The sequence below is a fragment of the Primulina tabacum genome, chromosome 7 (assembly GCF_025594145.1).
Source record: "Primulina tabacum isolate GXHZ01 chromosome 7, ASM2559414v2, whole genome shotgun sequence".
Lineage (NCBI taxonomy): Eukaryota > Viridiplantae > Streptophyta > Magnoliopsida > Lamiales > Gesneriaceae > Primulina > Primulina tabacum.
The window spans coordinates 32,790,868-32,812,544 of NC_134556.1; the positions used below are offsets into that span (position 1 = coordinate 32,790,868).

General features: G+C 37.1%; 1 protein-coding gene across 1 annotated transcript; it reads left to right on the forward strand.

Annotated features, from left to right (window-relative positions):
* The first annotated feature begins 413 nt into the window (after positions 1-413).
* On the forward strand, positions 414-20,828 carry LOC142551314 (nuclear pore complex protein NUP214). Its single transcript, XM_075660484.1, has 17 exons — positions 414-687; positions 798-1,006; positions 3,187-3,355; positions 3,745-3,897; positions 5,366-5,490; positions 6,413-6,525; positions 7,667-7,803; positions 8,248-8,410; positions 8,505-9,246; positions 9,559-9,711; positions 10,239-10,296; positions 11,279-11,412; positions 11,508-11,632; positions 12,151-12,496; positions 18,266-18,464; positions 18,539-20,257; positions 20,525-20,828. Exons 1-17 carry the CDS (start codon positions 471-473, stop codon positions 20,638-20,640), a joined length of 4,878 nt encoding a protein of 1,625 aa, XP_075516599.1. The 5' UTR covers positions 414-470; the 3' UTR covers positions 20,641-20,828.
* The last annotated feature ends 849 nt before the right edge of the window (positions 20,829-21,677 follow it).

Here is a 21,677-nt window from a genome sequence, read left to right on the forward strand (position 1 = left end):
ATAGTTACTATCTAAGTTTTCAACGATGATACTCTATTATTGTCAAATTACATAGTTAAGTTGATGGAATGAGATAATCTAAATGCATGATTCAAATTAATGTTGAAGTATTAACTATCATGTTGGAAAACCCAATTTTTATCTTATAATGTTCACAATTTTTGCAAGATAAGTCGTTTTCCATGAGACGGGTCAACACGTTTATGTTTAATGTTTAATATAAAAAATAATATTTTTCGTAAATAAAATTAAGTGAAAAACCATCTCACAATATTGATTGCTAAATATGTCTTATAAAATTGATCCGTATTATATTTTATTTTTTTGGTGTATAAGTTATTATTATTATTATTGTTATTTATTTATTTTCAAAGAGTTTTTTTTTAATAATTGAAATAGAAGTTATGAATTAATAGGTACATGCGAGCAGCTGTTCTTTTGAGCTTTTCGGTTTTCACTACAGAGAATCAATGGCGACTCCTCCTCCAACTGATGGTGCTCCTCTGATCCAATTGGACGAAGAAATTGAAGGAGAGGAAGTTGGTTCCAGAAATTATCGTTTCTCCAAAATTGGAGAACCCGTTCCCATAAGCAGCAGCACCTTCAAATTCGACCCCGAAAGCCTTCCCACCCAACCCTTGGTCGTCTCCGAAAAGTTTCGCCTCCTGTTTGTCGCGCATCCGTGCGGTAACTTCTCTCTCGGTGTCACTTTGACGCGCATATGACATGACGCATAAAGGCGTTCACTTTCTAATCCTATATCCATTGCAATTTTTTTTTGGCATTTTGGAGTTCAGGGTTTTATGTAACGAGGACCAGGGACGTTATTGCGTCCGCCGAGCAGATTAAAGACAACCAAACTGCAAAATCGTTGCAGGAGTTATGCCTCGTGGATGTTCCTGTCCAAAACGTGACCATGCTGGCGCTTTCACCTGATGACTCCATGCTCGCCGCAACGGAGGGCAGCAATGCCCACTTTTTTGCCGTCAGTGCTTTGCTCCATAAGGTAGGGTTTTTCAGTTGGTATAAATCTGTTACTATTTTGATAAGAAGTATTGAAAGTTCACTTTAATTCTATAAACAAGTTAAGAAAGCAGACAATAGTGCGTGTGTTAGCATTTTTTTAAATAATATATTTTTGTTGAAACATTATTTAGTAGTTTTTGGTAAAATTACTTTAAAACAATAATACAGTACTTTATGTTTAATTTGGATTGGTGCATTGAAAACTTCAGAGCTATTGTGTAGTCTGAGCTAAAATCCATTTAAAGCAAGTGAAATGTGTTTTTCCCATGGCTCCACGTTTGATTTCTAGCTTGCTTAAAGATCTAGTTTGGTCGTCATTGTTGTTTGGTGGCTTTGGGTTCGGCATGAGCAGCGGGTTAGTGTTGTATTAATTGTTGGTTTTGCGTTGGGTTGACATGGGTCCGTGTTTTTGAAGTGTACTGAATTGTGCTTTCTTCTTAAGGCCACAGCTGTCTTATAGAGACCTACTCAATGCAACTTGTAAAAATTTTTGATGCAAGAAAATGCTGCTGAAAGACCTGAGCCACCACCTGGACTCCTTAAACTTAAAAATCTTCAATAGTATCTTATACCAGTACACCACAATTTCGTTGTGGTCTCAATTCTCTACACTTGGTCGTTGGCTTTGGTAGAAATGCTGGTGGTCTGGGCTCATTCTTAATTAAGTAATTGTTACTAGGTTTTGTGTGGTAAGCTCAGTAGCTTATCCCCTGTGGTGTAGTTGGCCTCTACAGGTCTACACTCTTTGTTGTGTTTTTCCAATAAGAAATGATATCTACGAATTTTAATCGAATGCATGTTTTGAGCATTCAACGCTTGCTTAATACATGTGATGCATTGAACTTCGTCTTAAGCTAATATGGTTTCCATCCAACTAACAATTTTTTTCCCAATTGTGCCTGTACTGCATCCGTGTTCTCCTTCAAAGATTCGTTTACCCTTTTTGCAAATTGTACGGGTGCTTGATAGATAGCACACTCCCATAAGTTTTTTGCATTTTTCCTTTCCAAACATACATGCACGCATGTATGTATCTATATGCCATAGTTGATTACTTTTCTAGGTCAAGTCCATTGATATAAGACCACAATCCCTCAAAACTTTGTCATGTGAAACTTTATGAGATAAGAAGGTGCTCTGGAGATTTATAGTGATCTTTAAAGGGTTCACACCAATTTGAGGAACAACTTCATGTTACTTTTTTGTCCTTTGTGGTAGTACATCCTGAGTGTTAATTTAGTATGCAAAAAAAATCTTGTAAATACTTAAAAGCTTGATAGAAAGGAAAAATTTATTTACCATTGATGAGTTTGTGAAGAGAAATGGTTGGGTGGTATGGGAAAAGTCATTAGAGAAGGTACTTGAGTTATTTGGAACCAACCAGTCTATCATTCGATTTTCTAGGTTCCTTGGCTTGGTTTCTTCAAAACAAGATAGTAGAGACTGTTCCTCCTCCTCTCTATTGGTGACATCTTTGCTTGTTGCAGTTTGATTTCATGATTTTGTTATCAAATTTAGACTGTATTTTGAAAAAGTTGGATGACACCATCAAACTATTGGTACGAAATACAAATGATGTCATCTTCGTAATTATGTTTATTTTGGTTTCATTTTCCTGTTGTTGAATTGTTTTGTTCGGTCTTTGTCTTGATTTTGTTTTCATCGGTCTAAGATTGTAGAATGTTCTTCCCTACTCGAACTTGAGGGAATGTTAAGAGAATGGGTTTTTGTACCTCTTAAGGTATCAATGTAAATTTTTTGCTTATCGTATTTGTTGAGAATGCATTTCTCCTCTCCCTAAATTATGTTTATATTTAGTTATTGTAATCAATTTAAACATGCTATTTAGTGGTAAGTTCAACCTCCCCTCCTTGCCTTACATGTAAGTTGTAACTGATTAATGTGGGAACATCCCAAGTGGAATGTATAAGAACCTGCCTCTTTATTTCAGTCACAGTAATAAAATCTACAAATGTAAGTCCTATGATCGCGCCATATTTGTTTCGACACATGAAACCTAAGATGTCCTCAATTTTATTTATGCCATGGGTTCCTGTCCAATCAACTATACGTTAAACAGTGTTCTCTTGTGTGTTTTTCCCTTATGGGAAATCTTCGATTCCCTGAACTTTCATGTGATAAATATGCCCATTGAGACAGGAGCAAAAGCCTTCCTTTTCAGTTCAACTTGATGATTCCATATGCATTAAGGATTTGAGATGGGCGAGAAATGTTGCAAAGGTGTATGTAATTCTTTCAGCTCGTGGAGATTTATTCTATGGATCTGGCCATGGGCCCCTTAGCCACGTGATGGAAAATGTTGATTCTGGTATACTTTCTATTCTGTATTTATTTGTCTTCTTTAAGTTGATGTGTTTATTATACACGGTGAGTTTCGTGAAGTTGAAGTCGTGGTTCGACTTTACTGAATCATCTTCAGGACTCTTGTACTTCCTAATATCTCCTCTCTAGATTATTTGTCGTACCACTGAAGAGAGAGTTTATGATACTAAAAAGCTTTTGTTCATGCAATCCTGGAAAATATCTTGGTTTTGCTTGAATTTTGATATTAATTTTCTTCCACTGAGAACAATGAGTCTATTTCTATTATCATCGTGTAGTCATAGAACCTATTGAACTTCTTGTGTGTAGAAAAAACCTTAGCACATATTTGGTTCAGTATCATATTCTATTACTTACTGATCTTTTTGGTTATAGTTGATTGGAGTGTTAACGGCAATTTTGTTGCTGTGGCAAGGAAGAATAATATCAGCATTTTGTCATCACAATTGAAGGAAAAATTTAGCTTTTCACTACCTTTTCGGTCGGTGATAGGTGATAACGATTCTGATGTTAATCAGGTCATAAAAGGTATTTCTCCTTCTCCAGTAATAGATAGTCGTTGATAAGTTGTTGGTTGCCATTGCCAATGTTCTGAAGATTTTCCACTTCAAATATATTTATTATTCATTTAGCATCCTCTCCTGGATCTTTGTTTCGGAAACTGTTCTTTGTAGTCAAAATTACAGTCTTAGAGTTGTGAATTTTAATAAACTTGCGACCAGATCCCTTGAATTTTCCCTCTAATCAGATTGTCGAAGTTTCTTGCAGTCTGTTGACATTGCTTTGCCTGAAATTTTAGATATGGCATTGATATATTTAGCAACTAAGTTGAAAGGCTATGCTATTGTTAGCTTAAAGGTTTGCTAAAGTAGAGGGTTTTGTCGTTTGCTCCAACATGCTTAATTTTGGCGACCTAAAATATGTTTATTTGCCCAAGTCGATGGATGTTGGTTGTTGTTCTCGTTGCTGTCACAAGAGTATGTTGAGTGCAGGGCACAGACTGCTTAAAGTAACCACCATGCAGGGAGAAAGAGCTAGACAGTATAATTTTTCGGTGTAAAATCTGAAAGATAATGTCATCACAAATTTTTTCTTGCTCTTTAGGTTTTTCGGCAGATAGGATTCATTGAAGCTGCTATTATTTATTAATCAATCAAAAGGATTCATTGTTGGCTATCTTGTAAGACTTCAATATAGTGATGTTGTTGGGCTTTTAAGTATGTCTGTAGTAAGCAAGATCTGGTATAAGATAATCGACATGGAGACTAGGAATAAAGTAAAATATGTGTCAAATCTTTCCATCTGTTTGTTCTGTGGATTAGGAATACAACTCATGCATTAGCCTTGTCAAATAAGTATATTTGACGTTTTGCCTTGGCATTTGATTGTTTTCTTCCCGAGTTATGTACATTCTACAAGTTCATGTTCCAAAAACAACGAGTCGAAGTACAAGTTTTACCTTTCAAAAAATAAGTTAGTTTGTTTTGCAGTGTAAAGGTGATTTAGTTTTCTCTCCCTGGACGGCATATTTCTGGCTTCTGTTGGTTATGCCTGATAGTGTTATAGATTATGGAGTTATTTCTGTTTGCACTAGAAATGTGAATAATTGAATGGTCAATTGCTCACTTGTGTTTGTTGGCTTCTGTTATAATTGTACGGATCTATAGGCTGTAAAGTTGAAACCTAGCTTGAAGTCTTAATGTATTCTTCCATCCTGTTTTTACAAGTTTCTTTCCATTTATATGCGTGAGTTTTTTGAACTATGCTGGAATCTCAGGACTTGGGCTGATATACTTTTCTATGCAGGATTATGGATTATATAAAAAAAGGAAACCCTTCCCCCTCCCCGCTCCAAAAGAGTGTTCTTCTTTTCTATCAAAGATAAACTTTACTAAAAAAAGCTTTAAAAGACTGATCTCTCTCAACTTGGATCTGTCCTTTTTTAATGTTTCTTTTTTGACAATAATTTTTTCTAATTCTCGAATTTGTGGGTTAGTGGACTCTGTGCGATGGATTCGTCCAGACTGTATAGCTGTTGGATGCTTTGAGTTAAATGATGACGGAGAGGAGCAAAATTACATAGTCCAAGTCATCACAAGCAAGGAGGGAAGAATCACCGACGTTAGTAATTTAATTCCGTATATTCAGATTATATTTGAAAACCTTCTATGCTACTACTGATATTCAATTGCTTCTACACCATTTTTCAATTCACCTTGAAGCCTAATGAATTCTTAATGAACTAGTCATAGATCTTCCGACTCTTCATTGCTTCTGATGATTGTAGTTGTTATTGCACCGAAGCAGTTATTGGTAATTGATGTAGAAGTGCGGTTGTTTCCTATCTTTCAAATGAAATTACCTATTACAATCGAATAGTTTAACATTTTCCTTTATGCATCTTGACTTACATCAGTCTCTGTCATGGCCCACTTTCTTGTTCTTTTTTGCATGTTACAAGTTTTCAAGCAATAGTCTATGCCCATTTCTTTTCAGATTGGTAGAAATGATGGATCCACAGTTGTGGCCTTTCCAGGTCATAATCCCAAGCCAAATTAGTTTTGGTTACAAATTTCTTTATGTGATTGATTTCAATTTCCTCAAAATCACTGGGGTCAGCCGTAGAATTGATCATGCTCATATTTATATTTTGAGAGACATGGTTAATTTGCTAGAGGAAGAAGGAACCCTATTAATCAAATTCAGGAAAGCATTAGGTTTTGAGTTATGGTATGGGCACATAACGGTTAATAGATTATTTTGGAACATTATAACATTTTTCCATTTTTTTAACAACACTCATACATATCTTACAAGTTCATAAATTATCTAATGAAATGTGTATTTGGCTTATAAGCTCTGCCAACAAGCTTTGAAAGGACAATGATTTTCTTTTTGTTAAATGTTCCAAAGTACTTTGTATTTTTCCGAAGTAGCTCGATTATATGTAATAATTTAATTGATAATAACATTTGTGCCAGAGTTACCATATTTCTTGCTAATTAGTTGATTTGATTGTTCTTTGTTTGTTTTTTCCTTTCAGGCAGGTTCGAAGGCAATTGTGTTATCCTTCAACAATGTTTTCTTGGATTTTTGTTCAAATGTTGTGCTCGCCCGAAATGGACCACACCTGTTTCTCAGTTATCTAGATCTTTAGTACGTGAACTAGTTACTTGCTTTACAGAGCTTTTGATATTTCAGTCATACTAATATTTTGCTATCATATGTAATGAGTTTGTTCACCTGTGAATCGAATAAATTTCGTCATAAGATAAATTTGCTATAATATTTAGAAAACAAATATGTTTTGTGACGGCCCTTTTGTGTTGTATATAATTGGTGTTAAGCCTAAACACAGGGCTATCCCAATGTTTTCAAAATTACAAACTTTTCTGTTATTTCACCCGACCTTAGGGTTTTTTTACTTTTTTTTATTAAGATGGATAGCTTGATATTAAAACAAATAGGGGTGTTTTGACCAAACCTTTAGAGATGTCAATCAATTGGCTCAATTTAATGCATATCAATGGAGCATAAAAAAATAGTTGTAACGAGAAAGTATTGCCCCATATTTTGTTTTGAGATGTCCACGGTTCTTTTTTTGTCTTGGAAGGTTGACATTGAACTAATCACTTCTGAATAGGACTTCTATTCATTGTTGTCAATTGTCATGATCCAACAGTAGCATTCAGTTTTCTCGTTAATTCTTGTTCTGGGTTCTTTGTTCCTTTCCACCCTATCTCCCTTTGGTTCTCGAAATTTCGATCTAATCGGTCTGCCAAATTTATCTCAAATCTGTCAACTTCACCTGCTGGTCTGGTTCCAAAGTTGTGCTTGATTTCTAGATCGGCCTATTTTAACAAAAGGTACCTTTGGAATCTGGTTGGAAAAAGTTTCTGATCTTGGACCAGAATATAGAAATTTTGGCTGAGTATGCATTTGCTCTCTCTCATCACAGTGTGCTATATCTGATTTTGCTACTTAGAACAATTATGAGTTTTCATATTATTGAGGTTGTGCATCTTTCCTAGCTCAATAAAGTTTATATCTCTCTAAGTTATGGTTATTGCCGACAAAGTATGGATGAAACTTTTTGGGAGAAAAAGATGAAAATGTGGTGCTATGATGTCCACATAAATGAACCTTCAGAAATTCACATCACATATATATGCAGTAACCGTTTAAATGATCCAATGTGCTCTTTAGTTAAACATTTTATGCTTCTTTAGTTAAACATTTTATGCTTTTGAAGACTACATATATCAATGTTGTAGCTGCTGCTTTCTTTTGGTTTCAGCGGCCTTGCATTTATTGCTAATAGGAATCTATCCCGACAAGTTGGATTGCTTTGTTGGTCACTGGACGGCGGGAAGAATGAAGCTGCAGTTATTGAAATTCTTAACGATGCTTGGATTCTGTATATTGATTCTCAAGGTGCTGAAATTTGAAACGAAAAAAAGAAAGATTTTATGGATAAACATTTTATCGATGTGCATTAACACGGTTGTTTGTGGTTTCATTTGCATGTCTCTAATATTCTGGAATTATGAAACTTTGCCATTCTCTTTTCATTTGAATGAGAGTAATTTATGCATGGTTATTTTTATTCCATGAAAATCGATGAAACTTATCATGATTATTTGAGGGTCAGTCAAGTTTATTATTTTTCACTTAGAAATGGTGTTGTCGTGTGGGGAAGTGGTATCAAAAGGAAGCTATGTTTAACAGATTAAAAAACGTACGAGAAACCATATGGATATGTACTATCAAGCTGTAAAGTACCAATATTTCCGGACTCAAAATAAAACCGATCTCAGATGCATCTCTTTTTCAACTGGTGTGCTTTTAGATGATAATTTCTTAACTGTTTTGTCTTAGGTGATGGTGAAGAAAATGTGATTTTAGGAATCGCTGTTGACAAGGTTTCCCAGGATGAGAATGCCAAACTCACACTGGGGGATGAAGATACAGAAGTTTCACCTTCTTGTGTTGTTATATGCCTAACCATCGACGGAAAGATTTCAGTTTTCCACTTTGCTAGGTAATTTTATGCCTGTGGTTTACGTCTTTTTGGTAGCTTTTCCTAGTGGCGCTCTTGGGAAGCTACATGTAAAAATCTTACTATGTTCCTCTAGCGCTGCAGATGCTTTGTCATCACCCAATGGTGCTACTTCTGAAGAGGACAGTACTTCACATGTATCATTGAAGCATGAGTTGGCTCAGATTTCTTTCGGAAGTGAAGAGATGAGTGGGGAGCAAATCTCTTCGAAATCTGATTTTCCTAAGCTGGGCCAAAATGAAAAGGTAAAAGCAGATGCCGAGGCTTCTGTCAATGAGAACATTGAACTGAAATCTGCTGTAAACTCACATACATTGAAACTGGCTGAGCCAACAAGACTTCAGTCGGAAATATCAAACCAGGATAGCAATGTAGAAACTCTATCAACAGAGGATGCCAAATCATCTGCAAAAAAAGCTGTGGGAAATTTTTCCATTCAGTCTCTAACCTGGTCAAATGGTAGAATCAATACTCCAAAAACTTCTGCTGGGAGGTTTAACTCTGCCCCTTTTAATGAAGTTGATGATTCTGATAAATGCTCTTCACAATCTGCTGGAGCTGTACTTCGAGAATCTTCAGATATAAGTAAAAAAGCTGAACCTTCTGCGGAATTCACTGCTTTTGGACTGAGAGCATCAAACAGATTTGGAAACATACACTCACTACCAACATATACCGTGTCACAAGCACCTTTGGCTGAGGCCGTTGTTCCTGGAAAATCTCCTAAATCTGAGAACCATAAGGACACTTTTCCATCTCCGTTTGTTACTGGGTTGCCAAACTCCATGCAAAATGCATCAAAACAGCAGTTTGGAAATGTAATGTATTCATCACGATGGAGATTTTCACCATACTTCTCTCCTTTTATTTTTTATTTTCATTTTTCTGTTTCTAGCACAATCTGCCTCGTCACATCCCCACTCATCAAGGCTTTTTACGATTAGTCTGTTCTGTTGGTTGTTTCATCAGCTTTTGGTATTTTGGTTACATTTACTTAAATGCTATGGGGCTTAACATTCACTATTGTCATTTCGATGAAAGACGTGGTTAGAGTTACATGCTTTTTTTAGTTTGTGAAAATATTATTAAGTTTGTGTGATATGAGTTTCACAAGTTATTGTATTCTTCAGGTTGAAGGAATGGCCAAAAAATTGGATATCCTTCTTCAAGGTATTGAAGGAAAAGGTGGTTTCACTGATGCATCTATAAACTCTCAAAAAAAAATGGTTAGAGAATTGGAGGACACCATGTGGGCTCTTTCCAACAGATGCCGAACGTGGAGGGTTAGTTCTACTTTCATGTAATCAAATCTTCATTTTCTTTGTTACAAATAAAGATCAATCAGCAATTCTTTGATTCATCCCATCGACAACTAAGCATTATAAGTAGAAGTATTATGTACTCTTGGTTCAAACAAAATAATTTCTTGATTCTTTATTTTTTAGAAAAGTTGAACTCAATCACCTTTGATTCTAAATGCTTGAAGCAAAAGGGTCATTCATGCAGTTGGCACTTTACAAACTATCAGTTTATTATTCTTACCTTCTGAACATCCAAGAAGCAGTTAGCTCCTATCCGAGTACAGTTTTCTGAGATGTAGTTTTTCCATTATGTGACGTTAACAAAAACATTTTACTCTGCTCTCTTATCTTGTCAGTGGGGGAAATATATTGGCTTCTGGTGTATTATATAGTGGTCAATGAACAACATAATGATATCAGCCAATTGAATTGGTTTACTGATACTAACTTTGTTTTGTCGGATTAAATACTATACAAATTTTGTAATATTATATTTCTTGATAATGTAGGGATTAATGGATGACAAATCAAGGGAAGTTCAACTTCTACTTGATAAAACAGCACAAGGTCTGTTCCTATTTTTTGCTGGTACCTTGATGCCATATAAATATTTCTGAATAGTGGCTTTGTCTAAACAAAATATTGTTTATGATTTCATCATCTTTATGTGTTGGTAATGAGGGGAAACTCAGAAGCAAGAATGTGACTAGAGAAAAGGAAAGGGAAGGGGAGTGAATGGTGAACCCCTTCTAGGCCTAGCTATGTGACTGGAGAAAAGGAAAGGGAAGGGGAGTGAATGGTGAACCCCTTCTAGGCCTAGCTAGTTGAACACTATTATTTGTGGAAATAGGATTAAGGTTTCAACTAGGATGACCATTTCATTTAGAAAATATTAAAGCAGAGAAATGATCCATCTAGATGGCTTCAAACTGTTGAGTTAGATTTGTTTTTGTAAAAAACAGAAAAGCATCTTGTTACTTATAGTCTTGTGCATGGTGAATCGGGTTGATATAATTTAGATCATCAGCTCCAGAGATTTGATTAACCATCTTCCATCTTATTTATTTTCCTTTTCAATTTATTTATTGTGGTGCAGCTTCTTGGGTGGTGATGGTGTCAAACGTGGAAGTACTGAACTAGATTGACTCACCATTAGTAGAAATTTAGGATCCTAAATTGGTGTTTCTGTTCTGGTTAAAATTCCAGTTACTGTTGGGTACTTTTGTTTTTAAGGTCTAATATGTTCATGTAGGTGAAGGAAATGGAGAGGATGCACTCAGAGAGCAGGATATGTGATGAGGCCATAAGGGCTCCTCATTGGTGTAACTGTACCATGTCATAGATTTTTCTGATATTTGAAGTCATGCTTACCATATCTTGGTGTTCTGTGTTTTGATATCTTTGTAGTAAATACAGGCAGTAAAGTCGTTAAAACACACTGTTATATAGTATCTAATGCTATTAAAATTTTATCTTTCTTTTTTCCTTGAACATGTAATATTGGTTGTTATCTTGTCTAGAAGTGCTGAATTTTGTGGCATCGTTTCAGTTTTGGTAAGGAAAGTATATTTGGAAGGGATCTTCAAGCAAGATGCAGATAGCAGATATTGGGAGCTTTGGAATCGTCAAAACCTGAGTTCTGAACTGGAACTGAAGCGAAGACATGTTTTAGATCTAAACCAGGTGTATACCTGTTTACCATCTTCATTACTGTTTGTTTTCCTTATTTTATTTATTAAAGCTTACACTGTAACACCACGTTAACCCAAAAAATTCAGGAGTTGATAAATCAGCTGATTGAACTAGAAAGGCATTTTAATTCTTTGGAGTTCAATAAGTTTGGTGGAAATGGAGCACTGCTAAGAAATTCGAGAGCTTCAGAGAGTGGGTATGGGCATTCAAGGTATTGCATATCATGTCTTTGTCTTAAGCATCTGTTGTACGTCATTCGCTGCTAACTGATTGGTGAAATAATGTCTTTTTATTTGATTAATAAACCATGAAGTGATAGCAGGCTACATTCTACATTTAAGTAACCATCACCTTGATGACTTTGTGAACATCATAAATCACTTTTAAGCTCATGAGGAGAGTATATGAGTGCAGACCCTTCTGCTTTTGAAATTAAGTAGTGATTACAAATATCATTTCAGGACAACAGTTAAACATTTTATAATTTATGTGAATTATAGTAATTTCCCATATGAAGACAGAAGACCTCACCTAAAGGGTCGTCTTAGTAATTTCCTTCTTTGTGTTTTATCCATCCGAATTAAATTCTTTCCTTTGTTAAAAATTGTTACGGAAATTGTATGCAACTCCTAAAATTTGCAACCTAGCACTTCGTTAGTTATTAGTGACGTATGTTATTTACATGACTGAAGGCTTCATTTCGAAACATATTTAAGTGTTTCCTTGCAGGCAAATTCAGTCCGTGCAAAGTTTGCGCCACACAGTGAATGCACAATTAGCAGCTGCCGAGCATCTTTCGGGATGTCTATCAGAACAGATGGCTGTTCTGAGTATTGAATCGAGTGGAAAGGAAAACGATGTTAAGAAAAAGCTCTTCGAGTCTGTTGGCCTCTCCTATAACACCGACTATTGCAAATCTCCAGATGGGAACAGGGCCTTTTATACTCAGTCCCACCGAGAACAGTTCACCGTTTCAGGTTCAATTGCTTCTATAACACAGTCTGTAAGAAACCAAGCTAGTCCCCAGTGTTATGAACCAGAAACTGCACGGCGGCATCAATATTCACTGGATCGGGTATTTTTATTTGCTTTCTTCTCTCTTGGTTTTTTAATCTTAATGAGTTGGCCATCACTCATAAGCGCCAGTACATTATATATATTTTATTATAGTCGCCCATCTGTTTCATTTTTCTTTGTTTCTAACACGTCATATTCGTTCAATTTCTAGTGTACCTGTTGTGAATAATTATTTTTTTAGGATAATATTTTTAATAAAACAATTGTAACGACGTATGTGTCTTTGCATACTTCATCACTTTCTCCCCATCAAAAGTCTTAGGTACAAACCTGTGTTACTCTGGGAAATGTGGGAAATTTTTGTGGTTTTGTAGTGTTTAGTGGCCATTCTTTGGATTTTTTGAAGGAGTACTTATCTTATATGGTGAAATTTATATGTATTATAATTGGTTTGTGGATCTAATATCTTCCCTGCTTAAGTACATGTATTAATCAAATGGTTGAACGAGTAGGATGTGCATTTTTTCACCCTTGCAAATAAAACTTGAGCACTGTACTATGCTTGCCCAAATGCATGAAATACCCATGAGTTTGATGTATTGGTGTGCTCATAAATCCTTTCAACAGCTTCACTTGATCTCGTCTTAGATTAACAGATTCTTGCGCTTGAATAATGTATGGAAGAAATAGAATACTGGATGTGGTTTATGAGAGAGAACATGCATATTGAATTGAAATCAAATCATATTCATAATAACCGAGTAAATCACTTATTTATACATTACAAATCGATGGATAAAAAACTTAACCTATGTGTGTGTGTGTGTGTATAAATTTCAGATTTTAAAAATTAATTTTTAATTTTTTTTTTCTTCTAAAACCTGGTTCAACCGGTTTTCTGGTTCATAGCCAGTTTGGCCGGTTTGACCACTAAAACGTTTTTTTAGGGTTTTCGGAGCGGATCCATGACTGGTTCCCTGGCAAACCGGTCGAGCCGACCGGTCCGATTCCGAAAACATTTCTTATTTTAAATTCACACTCTTCGTCTAGTTGGGTGATATATGTCAATCATGCCCTGGCAAACCGGTCGAGCCGACCGGTTCGATTCCGAAAACATTTCTTATTTTAAATTCACACTCTCCGTCAAGTTGGGTGATATATGTCAATCATGCCCAACTTGAACACCAAGTCTTCAAATGTGGGTTGAAATCGACCCTTTGTTTGGACGTCTACGACTTATGACTTTCTAGGAACCTAGTCAACTCTCGAGATTCCCATCTCAATTTTTTCACTGAGAAAATGACGATCGATCTCAACATGCTTAGTACCATCACGATGAATTGGATTCTTGGCAATGCTTATTGCTGGTAGGTTGTCATACTTTAGTTCGATTGTCTGATGTCCTTCCAATTTCAACTCAGTCAACAACCTTTGGAGCCATATTCGCAAATCTCATTGGCCAATGACCGAAATTATGCTTCTGCATTACTTCTTGCCACCATAGTTTGATTCTTGCTACGCCATGTTACTAGGTTACCCCAAACAAATGAGCCATACCCAAACGTAGATCGTGTATCAGTCGAAGATCCTGCCCAGTCTGCATCACTGTATACTTGTATATCTCTTGATGTGGTTCTGCGGAAACACAGTCTCTTCCCATAGGACTCCTTTAGGTACTGAATATCCTAAGAACAACCTCCACGTGTTTCTCTGTCGGATTGTTCATGAACTGACTTACGAAGCTGACAACAAATCCAATATCTGGTCTTGTATGAGAGAGAGATATCAAGTTGCCTACTAATTTTTTGATATCTTCTTTTATCGACAGGAGGACTGTCATTCTTCTGGGCAATTCTTACATTTCTTTCTGTTGGTGTATCTACATGCTTGCACCCGAACATCCCAGTTACTTTTAAGAGATCCAAGATATATTTACTTTGGGAAATTAAAATTCCATACTTTGATCTGGCCACTTCTATTCCCAAGAAATATTTCAAGGGTCCAAGGTCTTTCATCTTGAATTCCTTTGAAAGTAGTCGCTTAATCTGAGTGATTTCCTCGTCATAATTTCCAGTGATCACAATATGATCAACATAGACAATGATAACAAAGATTCTATCTATGTTGGAGTGTTTAACAAACATAGTGTGGTCTGATTGGCACTGTAGATACCCATTGCCTTTCAGGACTTTGGTGAACCAATGAAACCAAACCCTAGGCGATTGTTTAGGCCATAGAGTGATTTCTTCAACCTACATACCTTGTTTACAATGTCTTCTGACTCAAATCTCAGAGGTATGTTCATGCAGTATAGAGGTTGGTCTAAATTTGTGGCAATGGATAGGAGTACATGGGCTGTGTTCAGCATGTCTACTGGTGGAAAAGTTTGGTGTGCTTTTTTTGCTGCCGGACATGCTTTAAACCGTTCAATGCTTCCATCAGCTTTGTGCTCAACTGTAAAGAGCCATTTGCAGCCAACATGTTTTCCGGGTGAAGTCTTTTCAAGGGCTCGGATTTCATCAAAGACAGTTGTTCTCCAATGTGGATTTTGGAGAGCTTCATTGATGCTTGATGGTACCTGTACTTGATCTAAATTCACAATAAAGGGACGACCGTACGACGTGCAAGGAATAAATGATCAAATGTGACAAAATTACTTATCGGATGCTAGGTGCATCTTCTAATCCCCTTTCTCAATGCAATAGGTAAATCATCAATTTCATCAGTATTCGGTGTGTCAGAGATTGGCGTACCTCGAGTGTGATTCAGAGAATCTGGCGTCAAAGGAGTGCTATTGGTTGGCTAATTATGCATGTTTCCTGAGAATTCCCAAGGTGAAGTGGTTTTCTCCGAGAAAAAACATGTTCAAAAGGTGGAATAAGATTTTCAGGATTAATCGGGGGGTATCTGGTATGATTGAGGGGATTAGGTCAATTTGGGGTTCATTTGGAATGTCAATGAGCTTCGAATTCGGAGGTTCGTTCCTAACGGTCTCCTCTTGAACCAACGAAGATGTAAAGAATGACTCGTCTTCCTGAAAAGTGACATCCATGGAGGAGTAGAATTTTCTGGCGATATGGGAATAACACTTATATCCTTTCTGATTAAGGGAATACCCAAGAAATATACACCTCAGAGAACGAGGATCAAGCTTGCCCCGGTACTGGAATGAACACGTACGAAAGTTGTGCAACCAAAAATGCGCATTGTAATGTGATGTAGTAGGTGGGGATTGGGTTAGGTAAGTGGTAGTGATGATGGCTTCGCCTTAGTAATGATGAGGGACATGACGAGAGAACACGGAGCGAGCAACCTTAAAGAGATTTTTTTTTGTCCGGCAACGCCAATTTGCTGAGGTGTGTCGATGCAAGAACTTTGATGAACAAACCCTTTGGTTATTTTATTAGGTAATCACCTAAGACATAGTTAAAGAAATCTCTAGCCCAATCAGTACGGAGGATCTGGATATTGGTTGAGAATTGTGTTTTGATAATGGCATGGAATGATTTAAATATCGAGGAAGTCTCACTATTTTCCTTCGTGAGAAACACCCACGAGATGCACATATGATCATCCACAAGTAATAGAAACCAACGCGCTCCTGATATGTTTTTTACACGTTAAGGGCCCCATATATCACTATGAATTAAAACAAATGGTTTGGATAAAGTATATGATTGTGGTTTGAAAGTGTTAACACACATGTTTGGATAATTGACACATGTCACAATGAGGAAAATGTTGACTTTTATTATTAAATAATCGTGGAAACAATTTTTAAAGGTACATAAAGTTCGGATGTCCTAGTCGAAAGTGCCACAACGAAAGTTCATTATTCATATTGGACTGAAAAGCAGAATTGGAAATACTAGGAGTTGGAGGCTTCGAGAAGGGTTTCAACTTGTGAAGGTACAGGCCCGCAGGCCCGCACAATAATCAGCACTGCCAATCGTCCTTCCCGAGACCAGTTCCTGAGAAACACGAGGTAGATGAGTAGTGTTGATTTCAGATCTTGATTCAACATGATGACTGATATAAATTGCAATGAAGAGCAGACACAAACAAAATGTTATTTAAGTGCGAAGTAGATGATAAACATATGGAGCCGACCTGAGTACCACCCTTGTGCAAGAACCATCTGCCACCCGAACCGATCTTGGGACAGAAAATGGGTAGTATGATATAAACAAATTCAACTGACCAGTCATATGATCCGACGTTCCGGAATCAACGATCCACGATTGTGAAGGAAGACGTTGAGAAAGAAAATGCAAGGGAATTATCACCTTGGACAACAGTACTTCCTGATCCAATGTCAGTGTTTGATGGTAGCTGGGCTTGCTGGCGGAATTTCCTTTGGAGGACGTGCAATTAGGCGTTGGTGAAGGGCATTGACTCAGTGGAAGAAAGATCAGCAACTGAGACTGTAGCATTAGCCCGACGTTCTCGCGCAGGCCAATCCATAGGCTTGCCATGATTTTTCGAGCAAGGATCAATGTTGTGATTAGGTTTCTTGCATTTTTTGCACCAAAGTCGTTCTAGAACTAATCTTCCTTTCGTGGCTGTTGAAAAATGTCCATCCCGTGTAGTAGAATGCGCAGAATCAAGTGGGAATGATGGTGGTGCTGTAATGTGAGGGCAGAACCATCAGGGGCTGCGGAACTGTGCTGCAAAGAACCCAGCATCACCGTGCGACGATTTTCTTCCCGTCTGACCACCGAGAAGATAGCGCAAAGGCTCGGTAATGGCTTTGTGCTCAGGACCCGACCACGGACATCATCAAGATCTTGATTTAAGCCCATCTGGAATTTGAATACTCGCTTACTTTCAACAATTGAGCGATAGAGCTTCTCATCCTTGGTGCATGCTCATTGAAATTAGTCGATGAGATCAATTTTCTGCCATTGCCGAGTCAGGGCAGAGAAGTAGTCCGCAACGAAGCTGGCTTCTTGGTGGAGATCGTGCACAGCAGATTCAATGGCGAAGAACTCGACCGTGGTATATTTGCAAGAATATGTTTCTCTGACCGCATCCCAAATGTCTTTTGTAGTAAAGTAGAGGAGAAAATTTTCGACAATTTCAGGCGTCATCGAATTAATTAACCAAGACATGACTAGGTTGCTTTCAACCTTCCAATTTTTGAAATTGACATTGCCCGAGCCAGGTCGTATCATACTGCCCTTGAGGAGATCTTCCTTGTCACGTCCACAAATGTACACGAGGACATATTGTGACCAAGGCAATAAATTCGGGCCAGTAAGCTTGTGGCACGTGATGGAAAAAGGAGAAGCATCGCCCATGATTTGGGTCGTGCTCACCAGCGGTGATGAACTGTCGGTGGTATAGGCCATACCGTACTTCATCATTGGCCACACCCGACGGCTGATACCATGTGGTTTATGAGAGAAAACATGTATATTTAATGGAAATCAAATCATAGTCGTAATAACTGAGTACATCATTTATTTATTATACATAACAAATCAATGGATAAAAAACTTAATCTAATCTAAACTTAAACTTTAAAATTTAAACAATAGATAGATAGTTATCTAATAAACTAAAGAACCTATCCTTATTTTAAATTCAAATATCCGACACTGGATAAGGAGATAATTCTGTTAACACATTTCGACCATTGCCTGCTTGAATTTAGACATTTAACAAAGGAGATAATTCTGTCAACACATTTCTACCATTGCCTGCTTAAATTTAGACATTTAACAAATTTGCATTTTCGTATGTGAAGCACTTGTTTTTCGTTCTTTCTTTCTAAATATCACTATTTTTAGCAAGTGCATGCTTTAAGTTTCACAAATATATGCAGAGTTGGGCTAGCTTTGAGCCTCCAAAAACAACTGTAAAACGGGTGCTCTTAAAAGGTGATTATGAGAAGGGTAGTGCAAGTCAGTCAAGATTAAATACTGATAAACAGTATCTCACCCCTCAAGCACAGAAGAAAGTAGAAGTTGGTTCAAAACTTTTGAGTACCTCGGCAGCCTCTTTAAACCTTTCTGGAAGCAAAGGTATTTTAGTAATTAAACTGTAAAATAATGTGCAAATCAATTTTTTTACTAGAAAATGATTGGTGTACTTTTAGGTTATCAAGGCACTACTGAAATACAAACAAAGCAGTTAAATGCGAGACAATCAACGTCGTTGTTACAAAGGGAATCCAAAAAGAATTCTGCATTATTACTGGGGTCAACAGTGACCAGCAGCAGTGACAAAGGAAATTTCCCACCAACCGATGAAAAATTAAGGAGTGATGTTCTTCTCACCCAGAAAAATGATTCTTTTTCTGCAAGTGATTCTATTCTTGTCCAACAGTCCAATAAAAGCTTCCATCTAGGACCATCCGTGCCCACATCGTTACCCGAGCCATCACTAACATCACCATCTGATTCCATTTGGGGTTTGGAACGATCTAAAATTGGGTCAAAGCTGACAACTGAGGATCTGAAATTTACACTTACTCCTGCATCTGCTTTTAGTTCAGTTCTGAATGATTCCGAAAGAAATTTAGTTGCTAAAACATCTGCTGAACCAAGCCAGCCTTGTCTTGATGTGACAGCAACTACCACACCACAATCAATATTTGGTTCTTCATCACCTTCAAGATATATACCATCATCACTTCCATCTTCTCAGTCAAAAACAAGTGTGCCAACCTTATTGCCTCTGACCATGTCCAGTCAAGAAGCTAGTGTAGATGCAAATCAGGAGGTATCTCTACCTCAGACATCAATTCCGTCAAGCGCTAATTCGTCTTTGTCATCATCTTTGAGCAATCATTCATCGATATCCCTTTCTTCACCATTTTTCAAATTGGAGTCTGAAAAATCATTTTCTAGTTCTACTGTTGCGATGTATGGCTCAAAAACGGAGGGGATTTTGCCAGCACAGACTTCCATTGTCAATACGATATCAGCAACAGAAAAGGATGATAAGATACAGACGTCACCTACACAGCCTATTTTAGCCACATCTATATCAGGTTTGAAGCTAATACCTTCGGCATCATCAACACTAACACAAAGTGAAATGGATTTTAGTGGCTCATCAATTAATCCGTCCATTGTCACATCAATTATTAAGTCGGAAAAGCCTCACACTGTTGAGACTCCTCCACCAGTTGCAATATCAAGTACTGGGACAGTTGGCAGAGTGAAAAATGTGGTCACTGATGCTTCTGATGAGGAGGAAATGGAGGAGGAAGCCCCTGAGACAGATCAGACTACTCAAGCTGCATTAGGAAGCCTTGGAGGCCTTGGAATCGGGTCAATACCTAATGCAGGCCTGGGAAAACCAAATCCATTTGGTGCAGTATCCCAAATTTCCTCTTCATTTACAATGTCTGCTCCCAGTAACGGGCTGTTTCGCCCTGCAACATTTAGCTTCCAATCAGCTCAACCTTCAGAACCAGTGCATCCAGCAGCCTTGGCCTTTTCTGGTGGGTTTAGTTCTGGAAATCCCAGTCAAATTTCTTCAGGAGGTGGTTTTGGGCAGCCGGCACAAATTGGAGCTGGTCAACAAGCACTAGGTTCAGTACTTGGTACTTTTGGACAGTCTAGGCAACTCGGATCTGGTCTAACAGGAAACAGTAGTTTTGGTGGTGGTTTCATGGGCAATGCTGCTGCTTCAGCTTCTACACATGGTGGATTTGCTTCAGCTTCTACACATGGTGGATTTGCTTCAGCTTCTACACATGGTGGATTTGCTTCAGCTTTTACATCTGGTGGATTTGGAGGTCTTGCAGCAGGTGGTGGTGGATTCGCTTCTGTAGCAGTGAATGCAGGACCATTCGCGAGTGCTGGAGGTAGGTTTCCCTTTCCTGCCACTACTGGCGCTTCCTTTTCTAGTAAATGTTTCACGAATATTTACCTAACACAATAATTGTAATTCAAAGTTAGATTCATGGGTTGGAAAAATTTAAAATCTCAGACACTAGTTTGATGAAAATTGTGATTATTATTGCAATTTGCTATTAAAATCTGGTATGTCAATTGTTCATCTCAAATTTTTTGTTGATTGTATTATATTTTCTTGGTTGTTTCATCTGATCGTGATCTGAAAAACTTTGAAGTTGGTGGATTTGGAGCTTTTAGCAGTCAGCAGGGTGGTGGTGTGCCATTCGGTTTCGGTGGTGGCTCAGACACTGGGAGACCTCCCTCTGAATTCTTTACGCAGATGAGGAAATAGTCGCTATTATTGTGCATTTTGCGGTTCATTCAGGCATTTTTTTTCTGTTCTCTTCACTATCTCATTTGTTTAGATAGCATGATCAACGACCGGGATATGACTTTTACTACAGTTTACAGTTACTATGTATTCTTCTTGTTTGTACCTTCAACGGTGCTTTTCAGAATTAAATACATTTCTTCGAAATATTGGTATCCGATTATCTCTGTTACTCTATGCCTCTACGGTGCCCTGCTGTATCTGCTCTGTTCATGATTAGGGTCGCGATTTCAATACGTGCGCACAGACACACCTATATCTATGTATGTATGTATTATAAGGTTTGCTGGCCATCATAAAATTGTTTTCTTTATACATCATAAAATGGTTTACGCTGATTGCCAACTGCCGGGAGAGAGTTTAGCTTTTCCTCTCGGGTGTTTTCTTTTTGGAGCCATTTTTGCCCGTGTTACAGGTTCAATATACCTCATTATAATTGTGAGAATGCTTGAATGTTTACTTTTGATCATGTTATCGATTCATGGTCTTAATCAACTAATTTATATTTTTTAAAATTTTTTTTGCATGTCAAGACATTTGACGATCATCAATGTTGTGTTACGTCGTTATTTTGATGAAAAATGACTAAAATTGGAAAAAAAAATAAAAATTAGTGGAATGAGACGCTAATTGACTAGTGCATGATCAGAGAAAAAAAACTACATGTTTATGTCATTTAACTGTTATATATGTATATAAATTATGCTATGTTTTGTAGAGCTGAAGTAAATATTGAAATTGACGTTGTGGTAGGAAAATTGATTATATATTCTCTTCGAACAATTATAAATAATAATTTTTTTTTTAGTTTTGATCCATTGATATTATATGAAATTATGATTAACTGTTTTTTTTTTTAAAAACTCGACCGACTGAAGATAAAGAAGTGCAATCTCAAGGTCATATTTTATTTTTTAAACTAAACTGTAACGTCCCGAAAATTTGAAGGTCTATGGGTACCACATGCATGCAAGTTATTAAATTCTTTTGTATTTTAA